At 39.1% G+C, this 27,141-nt stretch overlaps 1 protein-coding gene across 2 annotated transcripts in view; it reads left to right on the forward strand.

The window, feature by feature from the left end:
• The window catches only part of CREB5 (cAMP responsive element binding protein 5), a 251,008-nt gene that overhangs the window by 33,072 nt on the left and 190,795 nt on the right, over window positions 1-27,141 (forward strand). For both annotated transcript variants that reach the window (XM_015281825.4, XM_040695558.2), the window contains exons 2-4: window positions 3,952-4,023; window positions 7,090-7,183; window positions 16,412-16,533. In XM_015281825.4, the coding sequence (XP_015137311.3) occupies window positions 3,952-4,023; window positions 7,090-7,183; window positions 16,412-16,533 (288 nt within the window). The remainder of the gene's footprint in view (window positions 1-3,951; window positions 4,024-7,089; window positions 7,184-16,411; window positions 16,534-27,141) is intronic.

The raw sequence follows: 27,141 nt of genomic DNA on the forward strand, positions 1-27,141 counted from the left end.
AAATAATAATAGCCCAATGAAAATCAGACTCTTACTGCAGCCCACTTCAAGAATAACATTGAAACAGGAAACAAGCCTGCTTGATGTTTTTACCAGTATGGCAATAAGATTACTGCTGAGTTTAAAAAGGGGGAGAGGGAGTCAGAAAGGAGTGTGCTTTTTTGGTGTCCATTGTTAGAAGTACTTTTCTGATCCAGAAGGGCTGGTTGTGGGGTTCTGCTTTAAGAGCGTAAGGGCATGGGGTGCTTCCCCTGGATGCTGCTGGGAGGGGATCTAACTCGTTGCTGTGCTCTGAGAGTGGTTTTGTTTCTTCTGTTTGCTTTATATTTCTTTCTTCTCTTCTTGTATGCCTCACTGCAGGCTTCAGTTTTATTTTTTACAATAAAAAATGTGTAGAAGCATCTTATGCAGAAATCAAGAAATAGAAGAACGTGTTGGCTTGCTACAGTGCTTACTTTCTCCTAGATGTGGCATGGCTTGGAGAAATCTTTCCATGTTTCTTCTATATTTTTGTTTATTTATTTTTATAGCTGGAATACCTTAGCTGCTTCTGAGCAGGGTGATATTTCAGAAGAGTGGCAGGCTACAACAGTGTAGCAGATTTCCTCACTTCTATATTCAGCCAATAAGGCTCTTTACATGGTCACAATAGGGCAATAAATGCTGACAGATGTTGTTAACATCTCTATTAAAATTCAACCCCCTTCTCTGCTGCATTAAGCATTCATATCTATTGTTAATAATACCAGGACTAATGCAGACAAATCAACATTATTGCTCACTTACGTTTGTAACTCTTATATATCTCTTTGAAGAGGCCATGCAGTTGCAATAGGCTGAGTTATCAATAAATGAATAAAAATAAGGCAGAGCGATTCTTAACCTTTTCAGTCATCACAGATTTGCCTGATATTTTTTGTGTGCATTCACTGTGGCAGTCATGTGTAGCACTGTGGAAGGTGCGTGAGTGTAACTTGAATATTTAAGACCCTAAAGGTTAATAAGCACCTTAATTTAGATGGAAAGATTGCCGTGATTTATTTTTATTAGGTGCAGTAGATATGTTGCCATTGGTTGCGTGATTTCCTTCATGCATGCTGAACCACCTGCACGGGCTGTACAGAAGGGGACTTGGGTTGTGTGGCCCTGTACACTTTCTCTAGAGGCAGCAGGCAGCTTCTTTCACTCGTTTACTCTTCTAAGTGAGTCAACGTGATTACAGCCACAACCACAGTGATGGCATTAGGTATAAACATGAATTCTGAGTAGTGCAACTTGACTTGAGGGCATCGCACTATCTGGTGACTTGTTTTATGGGTCAAGTCACACGAGGCAGTATCCTGGAGGGCACACATGATAGGGCCATTCTGGATAATTTATTTTGTTTTCTTTTTCTTAACGTTAGCCTCTAAAATAGTCTGCAAAGAGCAATTCTGGGGAACCAGCAATTGCTCATACATTTGTGGTAAAAAAAATTACTTGATGTTGGATCTGACGCCTTCTCAAAGTACTGAGAATAAAATCCAAGTCCATGATTCCCTCAATCAATTCCAACGCTCCAGATGCTGATGTGCACCACGCGTATTACTTTGGTGCTTGCCCTGTGTTGTCTACCTAGATAACCCCGGTAATTATATAATTGTATGTACTTATGGATTTAGGGATTAAATCGCAGTGCTCAGAGAGAGCAGAGAAGTCTTACATGTTCAGTACTCAATTAGAAAACAAAATCCAAATAATTTATGGCAACGTATTAAAATTCACTCGGACGCTTGGGACCAGAATTGTTGCTCTCTGTTTTCTCTAACTGAGTACCATCCATTGTTCTGCTATTGAAAATGCAGTTGTCACTGTCCCCCGAGGAGGGGAGGAAGAGGTAACATAAACATTTGGCAGAGCTTCAGTTGCAGGAGTAATTGAGATCTCAGATAAAGCCTTTTTTCCCTTTTTATTCTGTGAAAAGGTCTTTAGGAAAGACAACATTGCAGGGTCACATACCATAAATAGAGGTGGATTTAAAAATCAAACTAGCTGGGAGTTTTGTTTTTGTTTTTGTGGGGGTTTGTTTGTTTAGTCAGTTATCTCTCTGCTGGCTGTTTCTCTCGGGCAGGATAGTATTAATTCTGAGAATTTTTATTGCTTCACCTCTGAAGAGCCTGGCTATGCACGGACTGGAACCGAAATAACTGAAACTAGAAGTAATTTAACACTTTAAGTTATTTTAATGTAAGTCTTGATGTAAACACGCTCTTTCATTTCTGATTATGAGTGTCCTATTTCAGTTTAACAGAGATGTAAGTTAAATCAAAACAGGATATGAATAATCTTAAGGGAGTAAATCAGGTACAATTGTAGCTATTTCAGTTCTAGCCTGGTGTAGCTGGATAGCTGAGCTGGGGTCTTTCTTACCACCTGACTGTATTTGGTGCAATGAACCGTCTGTCTCAGGCCAGGTTTTGGTGGAGATGTTTGTATCAAGAAAACCAGTTGGTGATAATCAGCACATTGAGGGGTAGGATCCTTGTGGAGGTTAAAGGTGAAATGAAACAGGAATGGGAGTCAGTCGAGGTGGTAAAGGAAGATCTGTTGCCTTTCTTTTCTTTTTTTTGATCATAGGTAGGAAATACACTCTCAGTCCAGTACCGTTCACTGAAGTAAACTATAATAAAAAGGAAATAGTTATCATCCAAAAGTTTTGTTTCTACAGAAAACGTACATTACTGAAGATAATCACTGTAATTACAGGTCTGGGCTGATGTTTGAGTTAACAGTACATTTATTGTTTGCTCTTGGAAATAAAGTCTACCTAGTAATAAGATTAAGTGTGGTTAAAATATTCCTGGTAACCAGAAGTGACACACTGATTTTAGAAATTGATGGCAAAGCAGAGTAATTTTAGTACTTGTACTGCACATTTTTGTGCCTTTAGGATCAAATCCTGCTTCTCTACTAAGATATTCATTTTTTGTTCTATGAGAGACTCACACAAACACAACTCTAATATTTGTGTAAGCGGGGTTATGGTGAGACTGAATTTTAAGGGATTTAAAGCCGAAGTCGTAGATGGTGCTGTAAGGTGCGTCGACTATTTCCAAATCATATTGCCAATTGTAACAACAGGCTCCAAAGATTCAGCAAGAAGAGATTTGTTTATTTTAAGTACTAGGCTGTCACTAACAAATGATTTTTTGCTCACGCTGGTCAGGGCCACTCTAGGAATATTGACCCAAATCAGCCGCATTGCTGCGTTCTGAGGGCAAATGCTTTCCTCCTGCCGTGTTTACTTAAGACCCAGGGGCTCTTCCCCAGGCTTTGGAGCTTAATTATGGGGCTGTGACTGCTATGGTGAAGTTGCAGTTTTAGTCAAAGCTTCTGGAGCTCCTTAGGATCTAGTTGATCTTTTAAAGGGTGTTGATGCATCTTAGTCTGGTTCATATCCAGAGCCTGCATATATAATATTTAAGTTATTAATATTGAACAATATGGACAAAGAACTTCAAAAAGTGGGCTCTTTCTCAGAAATAACCTAGATGTCTGGTTTTAATGTTGTTCAGGAGGAACTGAAGAAGGAAAGGTAAAAACCCTTAATTCGAGATATTTCTGAGCAGACATGGTCTTATCTAATAACAACATTGAACATATGCTTTTTCTCTGAGGTGGGATTTCTGCTGCTAAAGCCTAATGGACATTTTTTTCTTTCTTCAGAGTAAATCTATGCTCAGGAAGGAGTAATTAGAGCTTAAGCTTAGGGAGCCTGCTAAATATTAGCAAATGCAGTATTGTAAGGATGAAACTTTGCTCTGCTTTACTTTTGGGGGGGGCGAGGGGGGGAAGGAGGGGGTGAAATAAAAACAAAACCTGTCAAGATTGCACGTTGCATGTATTTGTGGCATTTAGAATGTATATATTCATAGGTTCCCTTTCTTTCCCCTTCCCCCTTTTAACATGTAGATTTATGAGGAATCAAAGATGAACTTGGAGCAGGAGAGGCCTTTTGTCTGCAGTGCCCCAGGCTGCTCACAGGTGAGTGGAGTCAGCGGTGATATTAATTGAGTCCTCAGCACTAGCTCTGGCTTGCATAATGCCTCCTGATATATTAGCACATGTCTAATAATAATGTAGGTTGTTTTTTTAAAAGTCTTTCCTGCCCCTCAATTCCCTCTTTGCTCCACATGATGTTACTAAAAAATATTTAAGGCAGACGTAACAGCCATTTAAGAGTGAGTTGGTAGAATACTTCTTAAGCTTCTTCTGTTCTTTCCCTCATCCCCTAATCCTAATGTTTCAAGCCAGCTATTGCAAATTCCTTAATGGCTAGTATGAGGGGACACACTCAGCAAGATGCATTTGTCTTTTTTCTGCTCATATGTAGGATGCAATGTGTTATGTTTCATGCTATTTTGATACCATATTGATATTGAAATTCTCCTGATGTTTTTAAATGCTTAAATACAACACTATCTTGTTTTTCTTTTCTTTTTTTCTTCTTTTAAATCTTTGAGAGATTTTCTCTATTAAATATTCTCCATTGAAAATGCAGCCCATAGATGAATTCTGCCCCAGGACGCACATGTGGGATTCCTGTTGACTGGCAACCTGCCATGTGCTTCTGAGGATATAATCTGACCTGTAACGTGAGATGTTTTATTAAAAAAAAAAACAGCCCAACCTGAAGTGACAAGGATTTAACCTGCTGAGATGGTTAATTGGACTTATGGGCTTCTTCTGCAGAACCAATACCATCATCTCTTCCTGTTCAGTGCCAAGGGAAGTTCCATGTACGGCACTTCCCATCCTAATTGGTTTAGTGAAGAGCTTGCAAGGAAAACTTTGAGGCAAGGACGTATTTTGTGCTTTTGCCACAGGCTTCCTGTATGCATCTATTTTAAGTGATTTAGCTTACCCATTTCTCAGATTCCTCCTCTCTTAATGAGGGTAATATTTCCCTCTATATTGAAGGTTTTCAGCTGGCTCATATTTTTACAATCCCATAGGTTCTTGTGGTGGAACAATGGGCTAACAAAGTACTGTGTGAGTATCACCAGAATGTAGGCGTTTCTGTCAGCAGCTGAACTAAGAAAAAGGAGAATTCTGAGATCCTTTGAACGAAGGCTGAGCAGCTTTTCTGTTTCTCTAAGTGGCAGCCTTTCTATAGATGCTGGAGTACATCTTTCTGGTTGCCTTGTGTCTTCAGCCCTCCACAGGCAGAGTTAAGCTCCCACTGGACTACTCTGTCACAGAGATAGTGTAATAATATCTGAGTCTTATGGTCGAAGTTGAACTTTTTATTGAATTCTAGAGCAAACTTCCACTCAAATCAGTGGACTTAAGTGTTTTTGGTCAGTGGAGGGGAACTAACCGTCCCAGCAAACTCAGGTGCTCAGAGACATTATTTTGTTGTATGCGGTTGCAATTTGGGAAGGCAGTAAGTGTAGGTGTGACTACATCATAAGAAGCACTTAATTTCCCACTCCGAAGCATGATCTCTGATTGCTGTGAATGAGGAATTGACAGGAGTATGTCCTATAGTGCTGCAAGTCAAGATACCTGATGGCTTCCCCACCAGTGAGTGTGGATGTGTGTCTGAGGATGTTGGTGTTCTGCCTAGGAAAGTAGTTTACAAAAAAAAAAGGACACAAGAACCTGGGCTGGAGGAATAGCTTCTTGTGATTCACACAAAGCCCTCTTCAAACTTGGCTGCTTTTATTCTGGAGACAAAGCATGGTGTTCCATGAAGGGAAATACTTTTTTTTTTTTTTCTCTCACAATTTCATTGAGCAAAGTCTTTCACAAATTCCATTTGTTCTTAACACAAATTTCTAGTGCTGCATTTCTTCCAGATGAGTAAGCAATGAACCAGGATTTCACAGTGAGGAAAAGGTCTTTGGGATTTTTCTTTTTTTTTTTTTCCAGGGAACTCATTTCCATTACTTACACTGCTTTGTTTATGGGCTTAAAGTCTCAGAAGGTGTATTCTACTGCAACTATTTATACCATAGCCACAAGCAAAGTCACTTAGCCAATAATATATACTGTATTGACAGACTTATGTCACTTTAACTCTGTCACTGCTAGTTTTTGACGGTCTCTATGTACCTGTTGCTTTAAAAAGCTGCTTTTAATATATAATATAGTTTAGGCCATATGTATGTGTATATTTCCCCAAGCCATAGTGAAACACCTCTTGGTCTTTACTAGTCCGGAGGTAACCCTGTTAAAACTACTACAGTAGTTAGCATCGAAGTTCTGCAGATACACTTAGTGTAGGAAACTTAACTGAATTTTAACTTAGCAAACTACGCATTCAAGTGTTCCAACATCTTTTCAAACTTTCTCTCCTTTGTCTTGGTCAAAATGAGCTGTTTGTTGTAAAATTCTGCTACCAGAACCTATTAGCACACCTATTAATTGTATAAAAAGTAGAGCACTTCTTCTCTGCCTGACAAAAGGGAGGAAGATAATTTAGTATTGTAAAGGATGACCAGTAATTGCAAGGTACTGAGCACCTTTGCACCAACAGTTTGATGTCAGTGTATCAGTTTTCCACAAATAAAGAAACATTTTTCCTGAATGCTTCTACGTAGGGAAGAGCTGACTTTTGTGGGTGTTTTTATGGCTGTTCAGGAGATAGGTTGCAGAAAGACAAAAAAGCAGAAAAATCCAGTGAAGTGATTTAAGATATGCTCATTACTTCGCATTTGCCGTGGGCTAAAAGCATACACAATAGCAGTTATCACAGTTCCTCAGGCATGTGGTGACTTGTGAAGCTGTGGTAGTGGAGCATGTGTCCGAGACCCTTAGAACCCCAAACTTGATCTTGCAACATTTTCAAGCAAAAGTGTGACCCCCTACTGTTTGTGTAACCCTAGTGAACAACGCATCAAATATATCTCTAAGGAGAGTACTGATATTTGTTACTTACACTCGCTTGCATTTACAAATAGCCTATGGCTGTACTTGTGCCATTTGGACGCATTTCTGGTAGGATACATTTCTTTCAAACTCTCATTTTTAAAATTCTGACTAATGCCAAAAGTTTATTAGAGAATTAATTTTTTTTTTCTTCCTCTCTCTGTGTTTGCCTGACAGCGTTTTCCAACAGAGGATCATCTGATGATTCACAGGCACAAACATGAAATGACTTTGAAGTTTCCTTCAATAAAAACAGATAATATGTTATCAGGTAAGAAGACATGAATTCAAGAGTCAAGATAACTATTCAGATGATGTTGAAAGCATGACTTCTACTGGAGAGCTAGTGGCAAAATACCTCCGAGGTTGTTTTTTTTTTTTTTTTTTTAAAGCTCCAGTGAAATAAGAAGTAGAGGTGAAATAAGCTAGAATGTGTATCTTTGGACAAAAAGATGGCTGCCATTCCTATGCCATCCCACAGGTATAGCAAGAGAGGGAAGGAAATTGTTGAACCTCAGCTATGCCAGCAGCTCTGCCAGTGACTCCCTTGTCAACATGCCAATGAAATACAGGCACTTAAGTGCGTGTCACCTGGGAGCCAGCAGTGAGTGTGTTAATGAAGTGCATTTGTGCCGTTCCTGTAAGACTCACTATTTTAAGTTTGACAGGCTCACTTCAGCAGCTGGAACAGGCCACATCATGTGAATCACCTTTATAAAGGCCTGCCCACTGTAAATAGTTGTAAATCCTTCAGCTGAAGAAAGGTAAATCAGGGGGTAATATCCAGTATTCTTTCTTCCTAGAATTAAGCCTCTCTCTCAGCACTTCCCCCATCATACACAGAGGTTCCTTGGTACAGAACTATCCCTATGTACAATTACCGCCATTAGTTTCTTAAGTGGTTTTCTTATACTCTTGTCTGAATAACCACAAATTGGTTGCTTGCTGATATTCAACAACTGCCAGGTAAGGTCAAACTAACTTCAGTCTTACAATTTCTCTCCTCACCTATTCACTTTCCTATTGTATATTCCTTGGGCTATCATAACAGATTCTTAAGAATAATATCATTAGGATTTGTCAGGCTTTGAAGTAGTTGTAGAAAAAAACTGCGCTGGATGTGTGTGTGGATGTTAACCCCCCCCCCCCCCCCCCTTTTTTAAAAAAAATTCTTGTTTGAAATAGGCTTTTTCAAGGTTAATTGTTCTTATCATAATCTAGGAATGTCATCACTTAATTTTTATGAGAATTATAGTTCACTAGCAATGGCTTGCAAATATTTGATATGGATTTTGTTTTGTCGGTATTTTGCACTGGGGACTTTAGATACCTGTGAGAAATCAGAAATCTAATCCCAAATAGATTTTATTTTTTAACTCTCTTATTCTTGAAGATGCCATAGTGGACTAAGATTAGTAAGAACCAGTACTCAGCATGTGGAAGAGTAGGGCTTGTGTAGCAGGTGCATACCAGTTGTGTCCAAAGAATACTGTGTTTGCCAGCACAAATGAGAAAGTGCTGCTCTTGCACTAGACAGTGTCCTCTGGCAGTGAAACTGCTTGTAGACATCTGTACTGTGAGCATGTTTGCTCTGCGAAAGTGCTCAGTTCTGTTAGAATTTTGTTTGGCAAGAGTTTTGCTCTAGGGCAGTTTCTAAGGAGTATATTTGGTCCTCTGAGTAGAGTAGCTCCATTTATGTTTGGTAACTTCTGTGATCCCGCTCATTCCAATGGATTGGTTTCCAAGGCAAAATGCATGAACTGGTTTCCACCACGGCTACCAATAGTGAGGCCCCTTGATATGCAGACAGCCAACTAAGTACGTAGAAGTGCAGAATTTTGTGACCGTTATGGCTACAGATTTTTTCTGAGGGATGTGTTGTTTGTGCTTTGTGTATGAATCCTCTGTAATAATGAGAGTGAAAAGCTGTATGTGTTCTCAGAGACTATGGCAAATATGTCAGCAACTTGATACTTTAGTGAATGGTTTTTATTTTTGTGTTCTTTTGGTGAATTTGTCATTATGCAGTCCTTGGTATCAAAGCATTGCGGACCTCCTCTCTCCAGAGAGACACTGAAAAATGTTTGCTTCGTTATCCACCTAAACCCTGGGGAAATCTACATACCTTAAAGTTTAAGACGTTTTATTTTTAGATTTCATAATGAAAAATTAATGATACATGGGAAAAATAGAGACAGGCATTTTTCTTAGACATTTGTCTTCATCCTCCTGTTTTTCTTTTTTTGTTTTTTTTTTTTCAGTTTTGCTCATTCTATTTTATTATTTCTTTTTTTTCCTTTAAATTTTCTGTCATCAGTAGTTTTAAAGAACTGCAGCAGCAGTTGCCCTATAATAAACAAGGTGCAATGTTACTGGCTAATGCTGCTTTTTTTTCCTTCCTTTTTTAAAGCTGCCTAGAAGTGAGTCTTCTTTTTTTTCCCCCAGTTGTGTGCTATCATTTAACGTTTTACTTTATGTTTGATTTGATTCATTATTTCAAAAAGAATGTGAAAAAAACCTGTAAGTAATTAGTGCATACAAAATAATGGGCTGTATGCTTTCAGGTAGCCATTACATTATCTTCTGTGCTTCAGGACATAGTTCATCACCCATTCTGACGGTTAATCTAATATCAGTAATACTTAGTATGCACTAAGCACATCTTATAAGAACCATTATTGGCAATAGACACTAAAATTGAGGGGTTCTTGATCTTGTACCAATACAGCATCTCAGAAACTGAACAAGATATGATTCAGGAAGTAGGAACATGTTTCTTATGTGAAATCTGCTGAGATCTGGAATATTGATTTGCAAGTGAGAGTTAAAATTATATGTTATATGTAAAGTTAGATATTGCTATGTAGGTGGAGTCAGGGTTTAATAAAAAAGGTTCCATGACCTGGTTGAAATTATTGATTCTATTCTGACTCATTTGGTGTGTATAGCAAAGAGCTCACTTTGTTATCACCAAGCTCCACTACATTTACTTCAATTTTTTGATGCTGGCTGAAGAACAAATTTTATGGTATCTGGTAATTTTTGAACTAATTCAAATACTTCAGGTACACTCACGGAATCACACAAAATCACAGAATTGCAGAGGTTGGAAAGGACCTCAAGAGATCATTGAGTTCAGCCCCTCTTCTAAAGCAGGTACCCTACAATAGGTTGCACAGGTGGGCGTCCAGATGGGTCTTTGAATATCTCCATAGAAGAAAATTACACACAGCAGCCTGTTCCAGTCCTCTGTCACCCTTACCATTATTAAACAGGTTTATGTTTTCTGATGGTGTAAATGGATAGAAGGTCCTTACGAGGCATTTCATTAAAGTCAAGCAATTCCTCTGTTGGACAATTTGACAATCATTTAAAAAGACAGAAAAAGAAAAAAAAAGAGTAATGTTATTTGCTCCTTTGTGTGGGCATTTTATTTTACTTTTTAAAAATCTTGATGTAGTGAGAGTTATGGACAGTTTCCACTTCCAGTTTTATTAGCCAAAGGAGAGCTGTTCAAGTTAACATGGAATGTCTTGTGTAACGTTTCTAAGTTAGTCATCCCTGTAGGAAACTTTGTAGTTAGGTTGACTGAAATAGATGTCATCTCTTTGCTGTTGAGCTAACTGCACATTACATTGCTTTGAAACTCTGTAGTTTGTTGTGCGTGTCAAAGCTTTTTTTGTTTTTGAAATATTAATGCCTGGTGATGGATTGTTCCCTCCAGGTAAGTTCTGACAGCTGTGTGGGACTGAACACTGGGATGGAGGGACACTGAGATTCCCTACATATCAAATTTTAGAAGGGTCTGAAACCTTACCACCTTTGTGGAGGAAAAGGTCTTTCCCAAAGTGCTGCTACCAGATGAAGGGGACGCTAGGTTTACCTGTATGGAAATTTTGTTTTATTTCTGAGTTTTTGGTGGTAAAGTCCACTGTAGAGACATAAACAATCTCTAGACAAAAAGAATATCTGCTAATGGCAGTGCAAATGCATTACGTTTCCAGGGAATGCCTATGCCAGTGAGGTAATTTATGTTATCCTTGATCAACTCATTTTCTTTCTCATTGTGATTTATATGGGGAGGTTTATCTAGACCTGAATTTAGTAGAGTGCAAAATGATTGGATGTAAGTAAAGATAGTTTCATTTGATTTCTTGTTCACTTCTTTGTCCCTCAATTTACATAACAATGAATGTCAGTTGTACGTTTTTCTTCTAAAACTCACGTGAGCAAGCTCTGAGAAAAGGTTGAAGATGTGCTGTACCCGTTGTGTGCACCGTCACAGAAAGTCCAATCAGCACTTTCAATAGTTAATCTTTTAGCAGTAAAGTTTGTGGAGAGCCCTCTACTGTGAGGATAGTTTGGCCAGGTGCACCTGGGCCCACTTCTTCCTCTTCTAGTCTTGTCACATACTTGAGGTCTCATGACCTTGAGCTTCTTAGTACACTTGGGTGGTAGTCTGCTGCATCAATGAAGGAACTTTCTTGAATTTCTTAGGACATTATTCTTTCCTTGTTGCTGCTTGATGGGCAGCCCTTCAAATTTCATTGCTAGTCCTATTACTCAGACTTTGTTATCATTGTGTGAAAGTATAACATGGGTAAGTATATAACTTCAACAAAACCCACAGCTGAACAAGCCAAATGGCTGTTATTACTGCACATCAGACTAAACATTTTTTTTTTTTCCAAGATGAAGAATCAAGTTACACTTCGGAGCTGTGCTGTTAAGATTGCTTTTATTGAGGATGAATAATGTTTGCAGTAGTTTAATGTTCAATACAAACTCTAAACTTATGGAAGTTTTTCTTTTTCCTTTTTTCTTCCTCTTTTTTCCTTATCTTTCAAATCAAAGCTTGTTTCACATAGCTTTCCTTTTAGTTCTTCAGTTCTTTTCTTAATGGGTATCATGTTTTAAAGTTTTCATTCGTGCTTTGAGGGGTAGAATTCTGTGATTTGATAGTTTTACAAAATGATGATTTACTTGATGATCTAAACGAACTGTATGCTGCAAACTAACGTTGCATTTCCTGGGATTATACTTAGAAAGGCTGTTATTTTGAAAGTAAAATATTGAGACTGAGCGTCCTTTCTGAGACTGTTATCTTGGTAATTAAAATGAAAACAAATCAACCAACACACGCACACGAACTCAACCACACAGACAAACATAGTGAATACCTAAAGGATTCCTTTTCTTTACTAAAGAAAAATTTTCTATTGCCTTACAGCATATATTTTCAGTGTGTTCAGAGAATAAAGATGCATCACTCCAAACACTGAAGGCATATTTTTCAAAATGTTCAGCAGCCCAAATCCATTCTATGTGTGAAGTTTAAGTTGAAATCTGATTGCTGAGCTTTCTGCTTTAAGAAGGAATAGGTTGGCCTGGGATCTGCATAGATTAGACCTTCTGGTCATGCTCTTATACTTCTATGTTGTCTACTTACACTTTCTGGGTTTATTTAAACTCCGTTTCTTGCAGCTTTTCTGTCTATGACTATGTTATTATAGAGGCTGATTGTTCATTTGAGTAATAGGCTGAACAAACTATTTATTGCCCAGTTTGAAGATCGATGGGTTCTGTGTTCAAGCTAGTGGTAAAGGCTAGATAGAATTAACTTGCTAAGTAATGGTCTGATGGCACACATAGGTAAATGAGATGCCTGAAAGCCAAGGAAATGAGTGCTGGTGGCAGCTTGGGATGGAAAGACTTTTGTTTGAACAATGGGACTGGATTGGGATGGCTGGTCAATTTAACAGCTAGATATCTAGGGTTAACCCTGAGTGAGCCAAATCCTAAGATACTTGGTTAAAAATGCAGGTTGGGCCATTGAAAGTCAGGGCTGTGTGGATAACACTGTGCATGCAGGACAGCTTTGTACAGTAATGCGTGTCCTCAGCAGGAATGCTGAGTAGTGCTAGCTCTGTCTGAGTTTTAGTCCAGATGGGTCTGGCACATCCACTTGCTGAATTACAACAAATCGGAGCCCTGTTCTCAGTGAGCCTCCAATAGCTGTGGGCGCTAGTGATAGCAACAAAAGGTTTGTTTGTACCAAACAGGGAACAGTGAGGTCAGGCACAAGCTGTTGGAACCATTAATGCATTTTTAAGTGCTGAGAATTAGGAATATTTTATTAATTCTAGTAGACCTGAATGTGTAACTTATGCTAGGGTCTCCTTTGTAATATTGTTCCCAATTAAAACACAAGGGCACACCTAATTTATGCTGAAGGATAACTGTGGTATTGAGTAAACCCTTCTACAGATTCTCCCACCACCTGAGGGAGAGCTTGTTTTCCAGAGGCTAAATAGTTGTGTTAGAAGGAAAGAAAGTCCAATGGGTTTGGTAGCCATGAAGTCTTGAAATAAGTGGATGCACCATATGTGCAGTATAATTATTGTGCAAAGTAAAGTCTCGGTGCTTTAGAGTCTGGATCCTGGTCAGTTTTGCTGTCATGCAAACACAGAAGTTTCATGGACTTCTGGTTTCTACAGATGCTGAAGGATGAACAGGGCAGAAAGTTGTCTCTTGGTTTACATCTGGCTGAGTTGTCTTCCAGAAGGTTTTGTGGCTGCAGTTCATGATGGTAGTTTCATGGGGATTTTTGGCCTCCCTTGACGGAGAGGAGAGGAGGACAGTCTGTTTTAATAAAATCACATTTAGAATTTGTGCCAGTCTGATTTTTGATTCATAGAAGCTACAGCAACTGTATAGGAAGACTGATGTAGTCATTGAAGATTACCATGTCAATATGCAGTGATCTAAACAATGTAGTTTAACCATCAGCTTTAACGCTTTTAGATAATGAAGCAGTTAGTTAAGAAGACTGGGTATAGCCCTCTGCAGATAACAAAACAGAGCAGATTATCTCAGTCTGCTTGTGATGCAGAAGATACACTCTTCATACACATAGAAGAAAGCAATATGAAGCCTTCATATGTTTCCTCTGGGTGGTTCATTTCCACTGTTAAAATGGATTTATTTAATGGAGAACTTTTTTCTTTCTGTCTTACATTCATGGAATAGATGCTGAACAGATGAAAAACAATTATACTGGCTTCTGTTACACATGCCTTATAATCAACTTGTTACCCATTAAGTTGCTGATGTAATCTATTAAAGTAATTCCTGATTTCTTGAACAGCTGTACATCTTGATGAGAAATAACAAGACCTTTTATATGTTAAGATAGATACCATGCACCTCCTTCCCCTTCCTCACACACAGAAATTTATATATCTATATATCTGAACTTAAGCAACTACAGAGGAACTTAGGATTTTTGGTTTTGGTGGATGTGGTGCTATCAGCTTATTTATTATGAAACCTTGGTTTCTCATCTCAGTCATGAAAATGATACCTTACTTATTTGATATGAATATGCCACTTCTAAAAATAAGTTGTTTCATGTATTTGCCTCACATTCAAATACCTACATGCCCTTTATGTCAGACTTGGCAAAGATTATTTTTGTATTTTTTCTACAAAGCAATCATGTTTTTTTGCTAAAGTAATACTTGGTCTATCTCTCCTTCTTTACAGTACACTTCACTTCCACTGCAAATTCTAGTCCAAAGTCCAAAGGCATTCCTGGTGAAAATCTACTGAGATCAGTAAGGTTACCCCCAGTTTAGGGTATGAATCTGTAAAGTGCCAAGTACCCTCAGGCTCCATGGTGTCAGCACCTCGTTGGCTTGGCTCCTTATGCTGAGTTCTTGTGAGATTCTTGGAAAGTCTTGTGCTTCTGCCTGGTAATACAGTAATAAACAACAACAACAACAACAAACAAACAAAAAACCTGTGAAAACTAATAGATAAATATGTGTACATTCCCAAACACTTGAGTTTTGTTTCCTTTACGCTCACAAGTATAATGCTCAAGCCAAAAGAAATAAACCAGAATTTTAACATTAAGGATTTGCCTTTTGTGTTATCTCAGTTGGTTCCATCAAAAATATAAATGCAAACCAGTGTGTTAGCCTCTATATTACTTAAGAAAGTCAAGCCTGTAGAACCATGCCTTCTACAAGTGGAAATCAGCTTCACTGTGGTTTTATAGGGGAGAAGATGGATCCTAATCACTTAGTTTCCAAGTGGAAACAGCATTTCCTCTTGAATGCATTCCTTTTCTGCTGCCTTTTGTTTAGGGATTGCTGTGTGTTTCTATTCTGATCATGTGATGTTTATTGTGTCTGGTAACTGTTCCCTGTAGTGATGAAATACTGGAACTTGATTGAGCTTAGCTAGGTGCAAGAAACTAAATTTTTCTTCCAGTGCTCACTGAAGTGGGAAGCTTTCTTCTGAGGTCAGAATTGGCCCGGTATAGGCAACTGGGATTAGCATGACACAGTTTTCATTCTTTAAAGAATGAGTTTCAGACAATAGGGTAGTTGTCTATGACTATGCAGAAGTTGATTTTTGAAGACAGCTCAGTCTTTCCATAAAATTAGGTACTACAAAGCAGTTTGAGCTGGAACATGGAATTGAGAATAAGAAACAAACATGCAAGAGGAGGTTTTGTTAATAAGCTTTTGTTAACGTGGTTCTGTACTGTAGTTCTGGGTGGATGCTGATGTGCAGTAGAGAAGAACTTGCCTCAGACTAAATGGTGTTGCCTCAGAGCTGGTCTTTGAAGAGTCGATGGTTCCCAGGTTTGGGCTTGATCTTTCATATCCTGGACAAGGACCAGCCAAAGCCACTGCTCAAGCAGTGCTCTACAGGGCACTCATCTGTCCTGCAGGTTTTTGAAAAGAAGGATGAAAACCATGAACCTGCTTGAGTCCCTACAGCCTGTGAGATGCAAAATAATCTTATCCTTCCCCGGATTTTTTGGGAGGGCAAAAAAATTCCTAGAGATGTAGAAAAGTCCAGATCTCATAGTTTATATATATTATCAACAACTTTTAGGTATAAAACAGATGTGGATGCTTATTTGTGGTCAAAGTTTATTTTTCCTTGATGTTGTTTCATTTCTTTGAAAATTGCACTAGAAGCAGAACTTCATACCGTGGCTAACACCCCATGTGTTTCAGAGTACGTGCTCTTTGGAGGTGTTTTTTCAAGCTCTGAGGGCATGAATTAGTGCATGTCTGCCACAGTTACCTGCATGCTGCAGTGTAAATGTGCATTATAATGCGGTCTGTGCGCTGTTTTGCACGCACCTTTTATTGGAGGTTTATGCATAGTTATAATGACCATTTCCACATGTTAAGGATATACATTTGTGTTACATGCTCTGTGAAAATCTGGCCTGTTTTCTTTCTGGTTGAACGATGACTGCTGCCGGCTTTCAGACACTGCTGGCAAGAGTTGTCTGTCTGCAGTGCACAGTGTCAGACTTCAGTGCTGTGTGGTTTGCTTTTAATGATGGTGCGGTAGGAGTGGGGCAGCCTGGAAAGGTTAGCTAGAACCTCTCTCTCTTTTTTTTTTTCTGGCAGACTGTCTCCTTTTACTTCAAGTAGTAAATATCAGCAATCATTTCTTTTCATATTCTCAGATCAGACTCCTACACCGACACGCTTTCTGAAGAACTGTGAGGAAGTGGGCCTCTTCAACGACATCGACTGCTCCTTAGAGCACGAGTTTAGGAAGGCACAAGAAGAAGAAAACAACAAAAGGGTGAGTGTCAGCAGGCGGAACCTTCCCTCCCCTTAACAGTCACGGTGAAAGCAGACTGAACTCTGTTACCAGCTCATAACCTTTGGGTTAGAAACTAGGTGGCACTCTAAAGTTGTGACATGCTTTTCAGACGATCTTAACAGTTGACAAAAGAAACCCCAAACCAACAAAAAGAAACGCCAGCATTAAGTTTCTAAAAGTGTGTAATGTGTTTGCCAGCGTTTGATTCCAAGTCTCTGCTTTTAAGTAAACTATAATAAAAACCACACACCTCTTGAGGGAGAGGCTTGGGAAAATTATATCATCTTTTGAAGTGAGGATTGCAGACTTGCTGAAATACATTACAGGGAAGTGCGGATTATGAGGAGACATTTGGTTTAAAAAGCAGTGTTGATTTTTTTCCTCTGCATCACAGTGGATCCTTGGATTTAGTTGTCATTGTTGCCAGCTTTGTTGTGTGTCTTTATTTATCACAAAGTATTCATGCTGGGGTTGGGGGATGGGAATTTAACTTAGTAGATAATGTATCAATTTTGAAGTAGTTATTCTATTACTTTTAGTGTCTATAAGTTCATGTTGAGTTTCATATAGGCCAGTTTCTATGAGGTTATGGATGTTTATGTGCCTGAAGGTTGTGACAGTGTTTTGAGGCATCCTAAAGAGATGTTAAAACTTTCAAGGAACTGTGAAATAGCTCAGTGCACTACAGAGCAAAGAGGTAATTCATGAAGTTTTAACTTTTCAACTAAGCATCTGACGATCTGGTTGCTTCTGAGAACTGAAACACATTACTCATGTGGGGCTTCTCACAGGAGCATATTGATTCCTTCTTCCATTCTGCCGTCCCTAAGCAAGCTGCCCAGTGCCTCCCTATCAGAGTGTTGCCTTTTGTGCCTCTGTTTTCCCTCCTCTCCTTTCTTCAGCACTTGGAAATTCATATTCTATGTCCCCTGCCATTGAGGTTCTCCAGGTATTGGACGTTGTGTTGTTTGACTTAATTCTCACAGTAATCTCTGTTTGTCTAACTTAAACATTAACTGGTACCATAGGCTAAAAGTAGGAAAAGAAGGTCACACAGCAGCTATGGTGCTACAGCCAGAAGGCACCTCTCCTTAGTGCATGCCTCAGTGTTAGTTTCATGTGTCTGTGTCTCCAGCTGCAAATGCTTCCTATATAGGTGTTGCTTCTTGTAGCTGCTGTATTGCTTCACTTGCTTTGCTGTCCAATTCAAAATTCATACATGTGAGACGTGTGCCTGAGTCGATGCTGGGGATTGTGAAATCTGGAGGTACCTGCATTTAGGGATCTTTGAAATACTTTGATGTCTGCTAAGTGAAGGCCTTAGAGGGCTTTTTGGAAGAAGTGGGATCACTGGTTGCAGAGATAAAGAAAGGAAAAGGAGGTATATAGCAAGAATATGGGAAGGACATCTAGAAATTTGTGGCTTATAAGGAGGGAGATTGGGGAAGATAAAAGAGAAGAGGAGAGAGACTGTGACATAGTAAGATGAGCAAGGAGGAAGTCCAAATATGAGTCCAAGTTGTGGTCAAAGGCTGGGAAAATATTCTAGACTAACCACTGACCCTCACAGCTTTATGCATATGATGAATGTGAGGAAATGCAATATAATACATGTATCTAATTATAAATTATAGTTGTTTCTTGTGTGCTGCAGAGGGGAGAACTGGCCAACATCAAGGAACGTCTGTATGTTCCTACATATCTGCAAATTATCAGTACTGAAGAGGATTCCTAGGTGGTTCTTTCTGTATTGCACTTTTTCCTGGGAATTGGAAATACGTAGAAATCTATTGATGTGAACTTTTTTGCAACTAGCTGTAAATTATGAGGTTTGGTGTTGCAGAGTCCATTTCAGCTCACAAAAAGTAGTTGCATAATGTGATTAAAGCCTACAAAAGGGCATCAGGTTACTTGATGATACTAGGTGTCTAGTGGCCTCTGGATGTCCTATTCTGCACTCTTTCTACCAATGCGTTCAGCTGCCATTGGTGATCTTAAGGGTGCAAACGGATGATGGGAGGAGGGAGAAATCGTTTAAATAAAAATATAAAGAAAGGCTAAATTCACATTGGCTAGCTAACCTGTAACATTCATTCTGTGTTTTCAATTAGTCTGCTGTATGTTCATTCTTACATTACCAACTGACAGATAGGAATTTGAAGCGGGCCCCAGCAGGGCTTTATGCAAATGCAGGAGACAAAGGCCACAAACCAAAAGGGTCTCCTCTGTAACTATTGCTAACAAAATGCTTCTAGCAGCCTGTACCTGGGGTAAGTGCAAAGTAGTATTTTCCTCATGGACCAACCAGTGCGTGGAGATCAATACCAGCAGCATGGAAAACTTACTAATGGCATAGAAAAGTCTTGTAAAAATATTTTTGTCAGGTTAATTTCTTTGCACTCTGAAATAAAGTTTTGTTTATTTTAGTATATCACTGTGGCTTAGCACACAGCATGACACTGAAATCTTGTAAGAGAAAAACACTTTTTTTTTTTTTTTTTCCTTCCTTGGGAGTCATCATTTGGGAACTCAAAGATACAATCCAGTTAGCCTCTTTTTCCATTTTTTTTCTTTTTTTTTCTTTCTTTCTTTTTTTTTTTTTTTAATTTTGAAGAAGCGGGAGCCCATGGGTACTCCATGAGAATTTGTTGTGATTAAGTTGGTTATGTGGGCTGGTGACAATCCAAATTAGCTGTGAAGTGCTGAGCAAACACTTCTAGGAACAATGTGTGTACCTGTAGCAGAAAGGCTAACAGCTGAAACCAGTGATTGAGCACTTGGTGGGAAGGTGGGGCCAACCCAGGGGAGCTCAGGTGCAAGCAATGCACGTGAGTGAGCCAGTATCAACCTCTTCCCAGACCTTATTTAAGGGTTGGCAGTGGAGGCAAGGGTATCTCTTTGGAGATCCCTGTGTACCTGAGGTCTGAAGGTGAGTGGCTTCTTTCCTTTATTTCTGTGCCCATAGCTGTTGCATTTTAGCAGATCTTCATTTGTTGCAGCCTGGGATCTTGCTGCTGTGCTGTCACTGCTGTACATTCCATTACAGTACCTTTCTGGGAAAGGTGGTACTGAGGGGAAAAGCATGTGCATTAATATCCCAGCTGTTTGACCTGGAACAAATCACTGTCTCTCTGTGTAAAGTGGGAGTAGTGTCTCTTTCTGCCTCTCATACTTGATGTGTCTTACCTACAAAGACTGTAAGCTCATCTATGAAAGATCATCTTTTAAAATACACTTGGATTAGTCTTTTGCTTAGGGACTGAGTGGACTTAAGTAATAGTGATGATGATGATCCTGTGGACCTGATCTGAAATGAGAAAGACAAGAAGGAACTTTTTACAAGGGTCTGTAGTTTTAAACTAGAAGAAGGAAGATTTAGATTGGAATTTAGGAGGAAATTCTTTACTCAGAGATTGGTGAGGTGGTGGCATAGGCTGCCCAGAGAAGCTGTGGATGCCCTGTTCCTGGAGGTGTTCAAAGCCAGTTTGGATGGGGCCCTGGACAACCTAATCTAGGGGAAGGTGACCCTGCCCATTGCAAGTGGTTGGAATTAGATGGTCTTTATGTGTCCTTCTAGCCTTAACGATTCTATGAAGTGAGGCTGTCAGTTTGTTTTGTCACTTTGATTACCCATACCACAATATTAGCACAAGGTCTCTTCCAAGAAAGACCCAATGCTTGAAGGCAAAGAGTGCTGTAGGTTAGAAATAAATATGTTGCTAATCATACGGGAGAGGCTTTTTGCATTATCTTAACAGCACTCTTTCTGATACAAGCATGTTGTCAAATTCACTACTGAAAATAATATAGGTAAAAGCTATAAAGCTTCCACCTTCAAAAGAGTAAATACTACAGCTCTTAGGAGCTTGAGGTTTGCAGCACTGACAGCTCTGCCATAGACAAAATTTGCAACCCAAGTCAACAAGGTAGAATATGCTGGCACCTTTTCCTTCTGGCTGCCTTTTTTAGGCTTACACTGCTCTGAGCGTTTAAGTATCTAAGGAACTTGTGATGGGTTTTACCTGCAAATATGGCCTTTTCTGCTGCTGGATAGGTGCTCCTGTCGCATCATGCCTTGAGCATTAAGTTTGGGTCTGAGGGAATTGTCAAGGATGGGAGGGGTCAGGATTCATTTCTGAACAATTGGACCTGCTTTATTAAAATGCATCATGCCTCGCCTTCCTGCGCGGAACAAGAATGGAATCACACTCAGAGTAGCATGTAGAATATCACATAAAGTAACCTTTAGAAGTAGTGAGTTGAATGTTTTCAACATGAAAGTATTTTTAAAGAAACATTCTAACTCCTGCTGGAATTTGCATGCATTGCTTGTGAAGGCTTATCCTGCCATATTGCCATCTTCTAATCGGTATTCAGAGCATTAAGATAACATGTAAACAACTATTCACATATAGAGTTAGACTATAATGTGGGAAGTTCACAGCCAGTTCAGAAAGCTTATAGCCAGCAAGTTTTCTGCTTGGCTTAATGCTCCTGTTCTAGGCATGCTGTTCCCCTGGAGGCACCTTGCTGCTAGAGAAGTATCAGCAAAATGAAATAGTCCAGTGGAGAAATAAATTATGGTTGAATACGTTCATGAGATTAAAGCACAGAGCCATGTTTTAAGAACATTTTTTTTTTTTTTGGTTCAGTTTTCTAACACTGCAGCATAAGATATCTGTAAGTTGAACTCCTTTTAAGTATGGTCTTGTGGGTGGCAGTGTCAATGCTGTAGCGTGCTGATGAAGAATGGTATAAGTTCTTAGCGTGTGCCCTGCCTCTACAGCAATCCCATTGGCTCCCTTCTTACCTTGCAAATATGCTAAAACCCTAAGGGACTGGTTGAGATAAAACAAGAATATTGTGCTGGTACACATTTCAGAGACAAGCGCTTAGAAACAGCTGTATTTCACTCATGAAATATTACAAACCAACAAACTCATAAACCTTCTTCCAGAACACTTTTCAGTTCTCGTTGACTGACATGCTGTACAGCAGAAGAAAACAAAGGCCTGTGTTTAAATACTTCTTAATAGTTTTTAAATTATGCAATCATAAACATGCATACACACATTTACCTTAACATGTAAGAAGAATCACACGTTTTTTCAAGTCAAAGTTTCTTCTAACTACTTATTCTCCTCTTGTGATTGAGCATATTAGGTGGTGGGCCTTATAACAGAAGGAAAATAAGACTAGGAATGATTTGAGTACTTAAATGCCAGAGTACCATTGTTGTAGGAATAGTAATAGCTTCAACCTGTTTCTTTATCAATCAGTTAAGCTGTTGTGAAGGTGATCACTCAAAATTCTTAAATTCAAAGTCCAAAATATCACCCCAGACTGAAGTATAATAGTTCCCAGACTTTGAATGTAACATCTGTATGTGTGACAAAGTGAGTATCTCAATTTCATAGCATTTCTTCTGCGTGGTACATTCAGGTACTGTAAAGATATGCTTTCACCCTGTATCAGTTTTCCAATGGGTTGAGGTTTTTGTATGTGCTAATTCCATCAAGTTAAGAAGACTTACTGATCTGCTTTTGGGTTTACTGTTGGTTTACAGTCACCTTTTCCTAAGTTAACTTCTGCAACGTTCCTATGGAGAAGGGAAATGCTCTTTTTCTTATCTTCTAAGAAAAACGAGGTTGCAGAAGATTTTATTTTCCAGAGGTCTTTCATAGTGGTACACCAGGCTCCTGAAAGGATTGCAAGCATTGAGTGATATTTCCAAGGGAGTTGGGTCCCTTCCACTGTTCCACCAAACAAGCAGTTTTCTGTGTCTTTTGGTTTCTAAATATCTTTAGCACCATAACCCCAAAAGATTGATAGGGATCTTCAAAGGCATTTTGGTGTCTTGCTCTCACTGAAATAAAGCAGGAGCAAATCACTGAGCTACCATAAGGGATCTGGACTCAAGTGATGTGCTAAAAATTGCAGAGGAAGTCTGTGGCAGAGCCTCGGATTGATTCCATATCTCCTCAGTCTCAGCACAGGGCATCGCACAAACCATGTGTGTTAAAGATTTATCAGCTGTTGTTCAGTGTTGCTAAAGACAGGAAGAATGCTCTCCTCCTCTCTCCAGATGGGTAGGCTTGCTATACTTCAGCTGCTTTTCTTAACTTGTAGAGCTTTCATGGTAGACATGTGGTGATATATTTTATACAGGAATTCTGCAGTTGGCACTTTGGTCCACTGACTCTGAGAGTCATGTTTTGAGCATATATTTGTACTTCAGACACTTATTCCAGGGACTTTGTTAGCATGCTGAACTGTTACAGAACTGTGCAGACAGACTTCCAAGACAACAGAATTCATAACATGACCTTGCAAAAATATTTGGAGGAATGGGCTTTAACTTTGCTTGTTTCTGTCAGTATGTTTTATCTTCTGCTGGCAGGCAGGTCTGTCTTCTTTTCTTCTGTTGCAATGGAGTGTATTTGAATGGATATTTGTATTTAGATACTCATACTCTGAGGGAAGACCTGAATGTTTTTCCAGCCTATATCATGCAAAAAAGGCAATATCTGAGGGCATACGTTTTTGATTGAGCTAAATCTCCTTAGCCATAATCCTTCCATGTTCTTCTGAATTCCAGCTGATGAATCATCCTGCAGAGCTCAGTCAGGACAGTCCGCTTTCCTTCTGCTTCATATTGTCTCTGTCCCAGTGAAGTTGAGTCACTCTCCTGTAATGTTTGGGTTTTAGTTGTGTTTTGTATATTTTGGCTATCCCCAAAAAAGGAAGACTGCCTGAATTCATTCTGATATTTTCTTCAGAACAACACTGCATAGTTGTTGTGCATTTTGCCTCAGTCTTCCTATAAATGTTTTTAATGGCACAGCTTTCTTGGTACATGCTCAGATTTCAGCAGCATGGACTGGATGGCATATGATGAAGGGATAAACCTTGCTCCTAGTAGTGTTTTCAGTAAGTCTATCTTTTAGGTAAAGCCTGTAAATCTTGGCAATCTCTTTAGAGCTTACACTCTGCTATTAAATACAAACTCTGCTCCCAAGAGCCAAATTTTAAGTGGACTGCAGCCTATTGGGTTGGTTAGGTAATAAGATACTGCTGATATATTTCAGAGCAAGGTGCACTTTTATTTTATTTATGAAGATAGACATGCTGGTTGAGGGCTTAATCACAGCTGATAAATCATTTTAAGAAAGCCTATTAGAACCATATGCTTATTCCTTGTATTAATATGGTATGTCTGTTTCTAGTCTAATAAGTCAGAGTCTCTTCCCCTCTTTCTTCTCCCTGCCTGGTGTGTGAACTGTTTATCTGTTTAACTGATATTGCTTGCTTGGGGGCACTTCTCTCTTTAAGAGGTATCATTAATAAAAGGTGAGCAGAGGAGAGAGAAAATCCCACTCTCCAGTGAGAATGGGAGAGCTACAAGTTTTTGGTCATCTTTGTGTAGGTAAAATTCCAGAGCAAAGGTCCAAAAGCTGAGAACAGGAAACCTATCAATTAAAGACTGGAGAACCATGGTATGGCCTTCACTCAGCATAAGGTTGTCATTTTGGCCCAGGTGGTTGCAATCCTGAAGCTCGAGAGCTGTGAGGGGGTGGATATGCAGACATTTTGGTTACCTCACCTTTCCCTCCCTCAGAAAGGGCTGCTGCAGGAACAGGTTCCATGGCCATCTAATGAGATCCACATTGGCAGTTATTTTGTGCCAAGTCCTATTTATCATTAACTGGTGGGTTCACTTGCAGATCTTTCCTATTATTTATTGATTATACCCCTACATATTTATTATTTTGCCAAAATTCAAATGCTAATAACTTCCTGACTTATTTTTTGCTTGTAACTCTGTCTACTGTCGAAGTGGACACAGTTAGAAGACTTTAAAACAGCAACGAGTTCTAATGCTGACTGGGTTTCTTTTGCACATGGCAGTCATCTATTTATAAACCTCCGTAGGGACTCCTAAACCTTTACAGTTGGGTTTCTCCCACTTCAGCCCCTTTTCTCCCTTGCTCCCCCAAGGCAAATCTTGTGTTTTTGGCATAAAGACAATGATGGGGATTGTTATATGGATAAAATATCTACATGCTAAGTACTGTGGGTAAGTTTTTTTTTTTTTAAATTTGTACCTCAAGCAAAATAAATTGGAAGTTAGAAACATCCAAGAGAATAGGGGTATTTTAACTGTAAAGTAGGAGGTCCTGGTGTGAGTTTCTGGTAGCCTTTAGTGTTACAAAATGAGAAACTGGAAACTCACTTCTTACCAGTTGTGAGAATCCTGTCGCACGACTCTCTTTCAGTACTGCACAAAATTACTCTCTTACTAAAAGCCACCAAACTTGACCATTAGATCTGAAGTGCTTCAGAGTAACTGAAGGAGTAGTGGCTAAGAGAAGCCAGAACAACTGACCATGTGCCACACTAGGTAATGATTACTGCTTCTGGATGTATAATCTCATACCTTGCAGGGGCAGCTCCACTGACTTTAATGGAATTTGAATTTTTTTTAGCCTATTGCAGCTAGGCAAAGATCTGAAGGAAGAAAAAGCCTTTCCTCAGAGATGAGAAAAAAATCTCAGTTCATAGAGAGATGTGAAGTATCTGATTACTTAGCTGAGGTCCTGATAATATGTCAGGGCCTTTTAAAAACCATACCAGGGACGCACAAATGAACATTTTAACTATTATTCTGAATTCTCTCACGTGCTTCTTTACAGAAGTTGCCAAATCCTCTCTTATCAAATAAATATCAGTTTGCTCTCTTCCTTGAAATGTGTGTGGCTTGCTTGGTCCCTGGGAGGATAACAGACATTAGTTTGCCACGTGAATGTATGTGTTAAAGTGCAGATCTGCCAGCCAGTCTGGGTCTGGGCAGGGAGAATGAACTCAGTGTTACAAACAGCCTCTTTTGAATTTCTACAACCTATTAGTCACAGCAAGCTGCCCTTATTGATTTTGGTAAGAGAGGTCACTTTTAATCCTCTAAAGTGGAGAGAGCTACATGCACTCTCCATAGCATAACATTAAAATTGACACAGCTCTGCATCACTTCTATGAAAATGCCCTAAACCTAGATGGATTATTGCCTTGCTTTTCAATGACTACAGGCTGCTAAGAAGATCGTGCTAAGCCAGAATTTGTATAAAAGCTTCAAAGTAGTTGATAAGAACAGCCAAAAAAAAAAAAAAAAAGCTGAGAAAATATGAGCACGCTTTAAAAAAAAAAAAAGCTGTCCCTGCAGAAAATGGCCATTAGTCTTAAGAAAGTTGAATTTCACCTTTTAAAAAAATATCTAAAAATCAATAGAGGAGTTGAGATTATCATATAAAAGAATTAACAAGAACTGACCTTATTTTATGATTACGAGGAGAACTTTTTGTGGTTGATGGCCCTTGCCAGTTTTGTTTATGTTTTTTAAAGAACTAAATCTTTGAATACAATGAGCCTAGTCCCACTTGAATCCTAAGGGTGCCTCAAAATAAACAGCAGAGGTGAACTCTCAACAGTTTTCTTTTTCATCTTTGTTATCCCTGTCCTGACCCTTTTTTTCCTGCCTAATGATTGTTTGCAGCATACTGTTATTAAGTGAAATCATCTTGAGGGAAAAATATGCTCAGTGGGGATAGAAAAATTGTTGTGCTTCTGGAGAAGTCTTTTTTTTTTTTTTTTTTTTCCCCTTTCTTTGGAATTCTGGAAAATGACTACTGCCCCTCTTGATTTTATGCCAGAAGTTATTTGGAAACTTTTTAAAAATGTTTTTCTAATTTTCTGAGGCTCAGTAGAAGATGTACAATGTACATTTTAAGGAAATCTGTTACCTTTAAGCTTTGTATTCTCCCTTTTCATTTGTTGTGGTTTTTTTTTAATCCTTCCTCCCACTATGGTGAAATGGATTTTGTTTTGATCCTGTTCTCCAACAACAAACAGCAGTTGGTCTTTTCTGCTGTGCATCATTTTCAAAGGTCTGTTCTGATATCAACTGAAAGAAGCTGTAGTTCAGGTAGAAATGCCCAAGTTACAATCACAAAACAAATCATATTCTGCATGCAAGCATGTTTTCCTCCCTCTCCTCCTAGAAAGCCTGAGAGATGGGTGAGGGGGAAGGCTGGTAAAAACCTTTGATGCTGTCCACCAATGAAGAAAAGACACACGGGCTCAAGACTACTTGCTTCTTACTTAGAAAGGGCATTTCTAACCTGAAGAGACAACTGCAAATGGAAGTGCATTAAAAAAAAGTGAACAAACACAAAAATAGTTCACCACCACCAACGTAAAATGACATACATTAAGAGACTACGGCAGGCTCTGAGCCATACAGACTCCAAGTGTAATGCACGTGATGATGGAGGTTCTTGACTTCCACGCCACGGCACCTTTCAGTAGGCTAAAAGTGCCCTACAGTCATTAGCTAATTAGGTCACTCAGCTCCTTCTTAACAGACATTAAAGTAAATGTGTGTGTGCAGTGTGGCTTGCCCTCTTACATTAAGAGAGATTTGTTCTTTCTCCTTCCTTCATTTGAGGAGAGATTCTCCTTTATTTTTTGTTTGTTTGTTTGTTTTGCTCTCTGTGCTTGCTGTTGGGACAGAAGGGCAGCTGGGTGACTTTTGGC

The sequence above is a fragment of the Gallus gallus genome, chromosome 2 (genome assembly GCF_016699485.2).
Source record: "Gallus gallus isolate bGalGal1 chromosome 2, bGalGal1.mat.broiler.GRCg7b, whole genome shotgun sequence".
Taxonomy (NCBI): domain Eukaryota; kingdom Metazoa; phylum Chordata; class Aves; order Galliformes; family Phasianidae; genus Gallus; species Gallus gallus.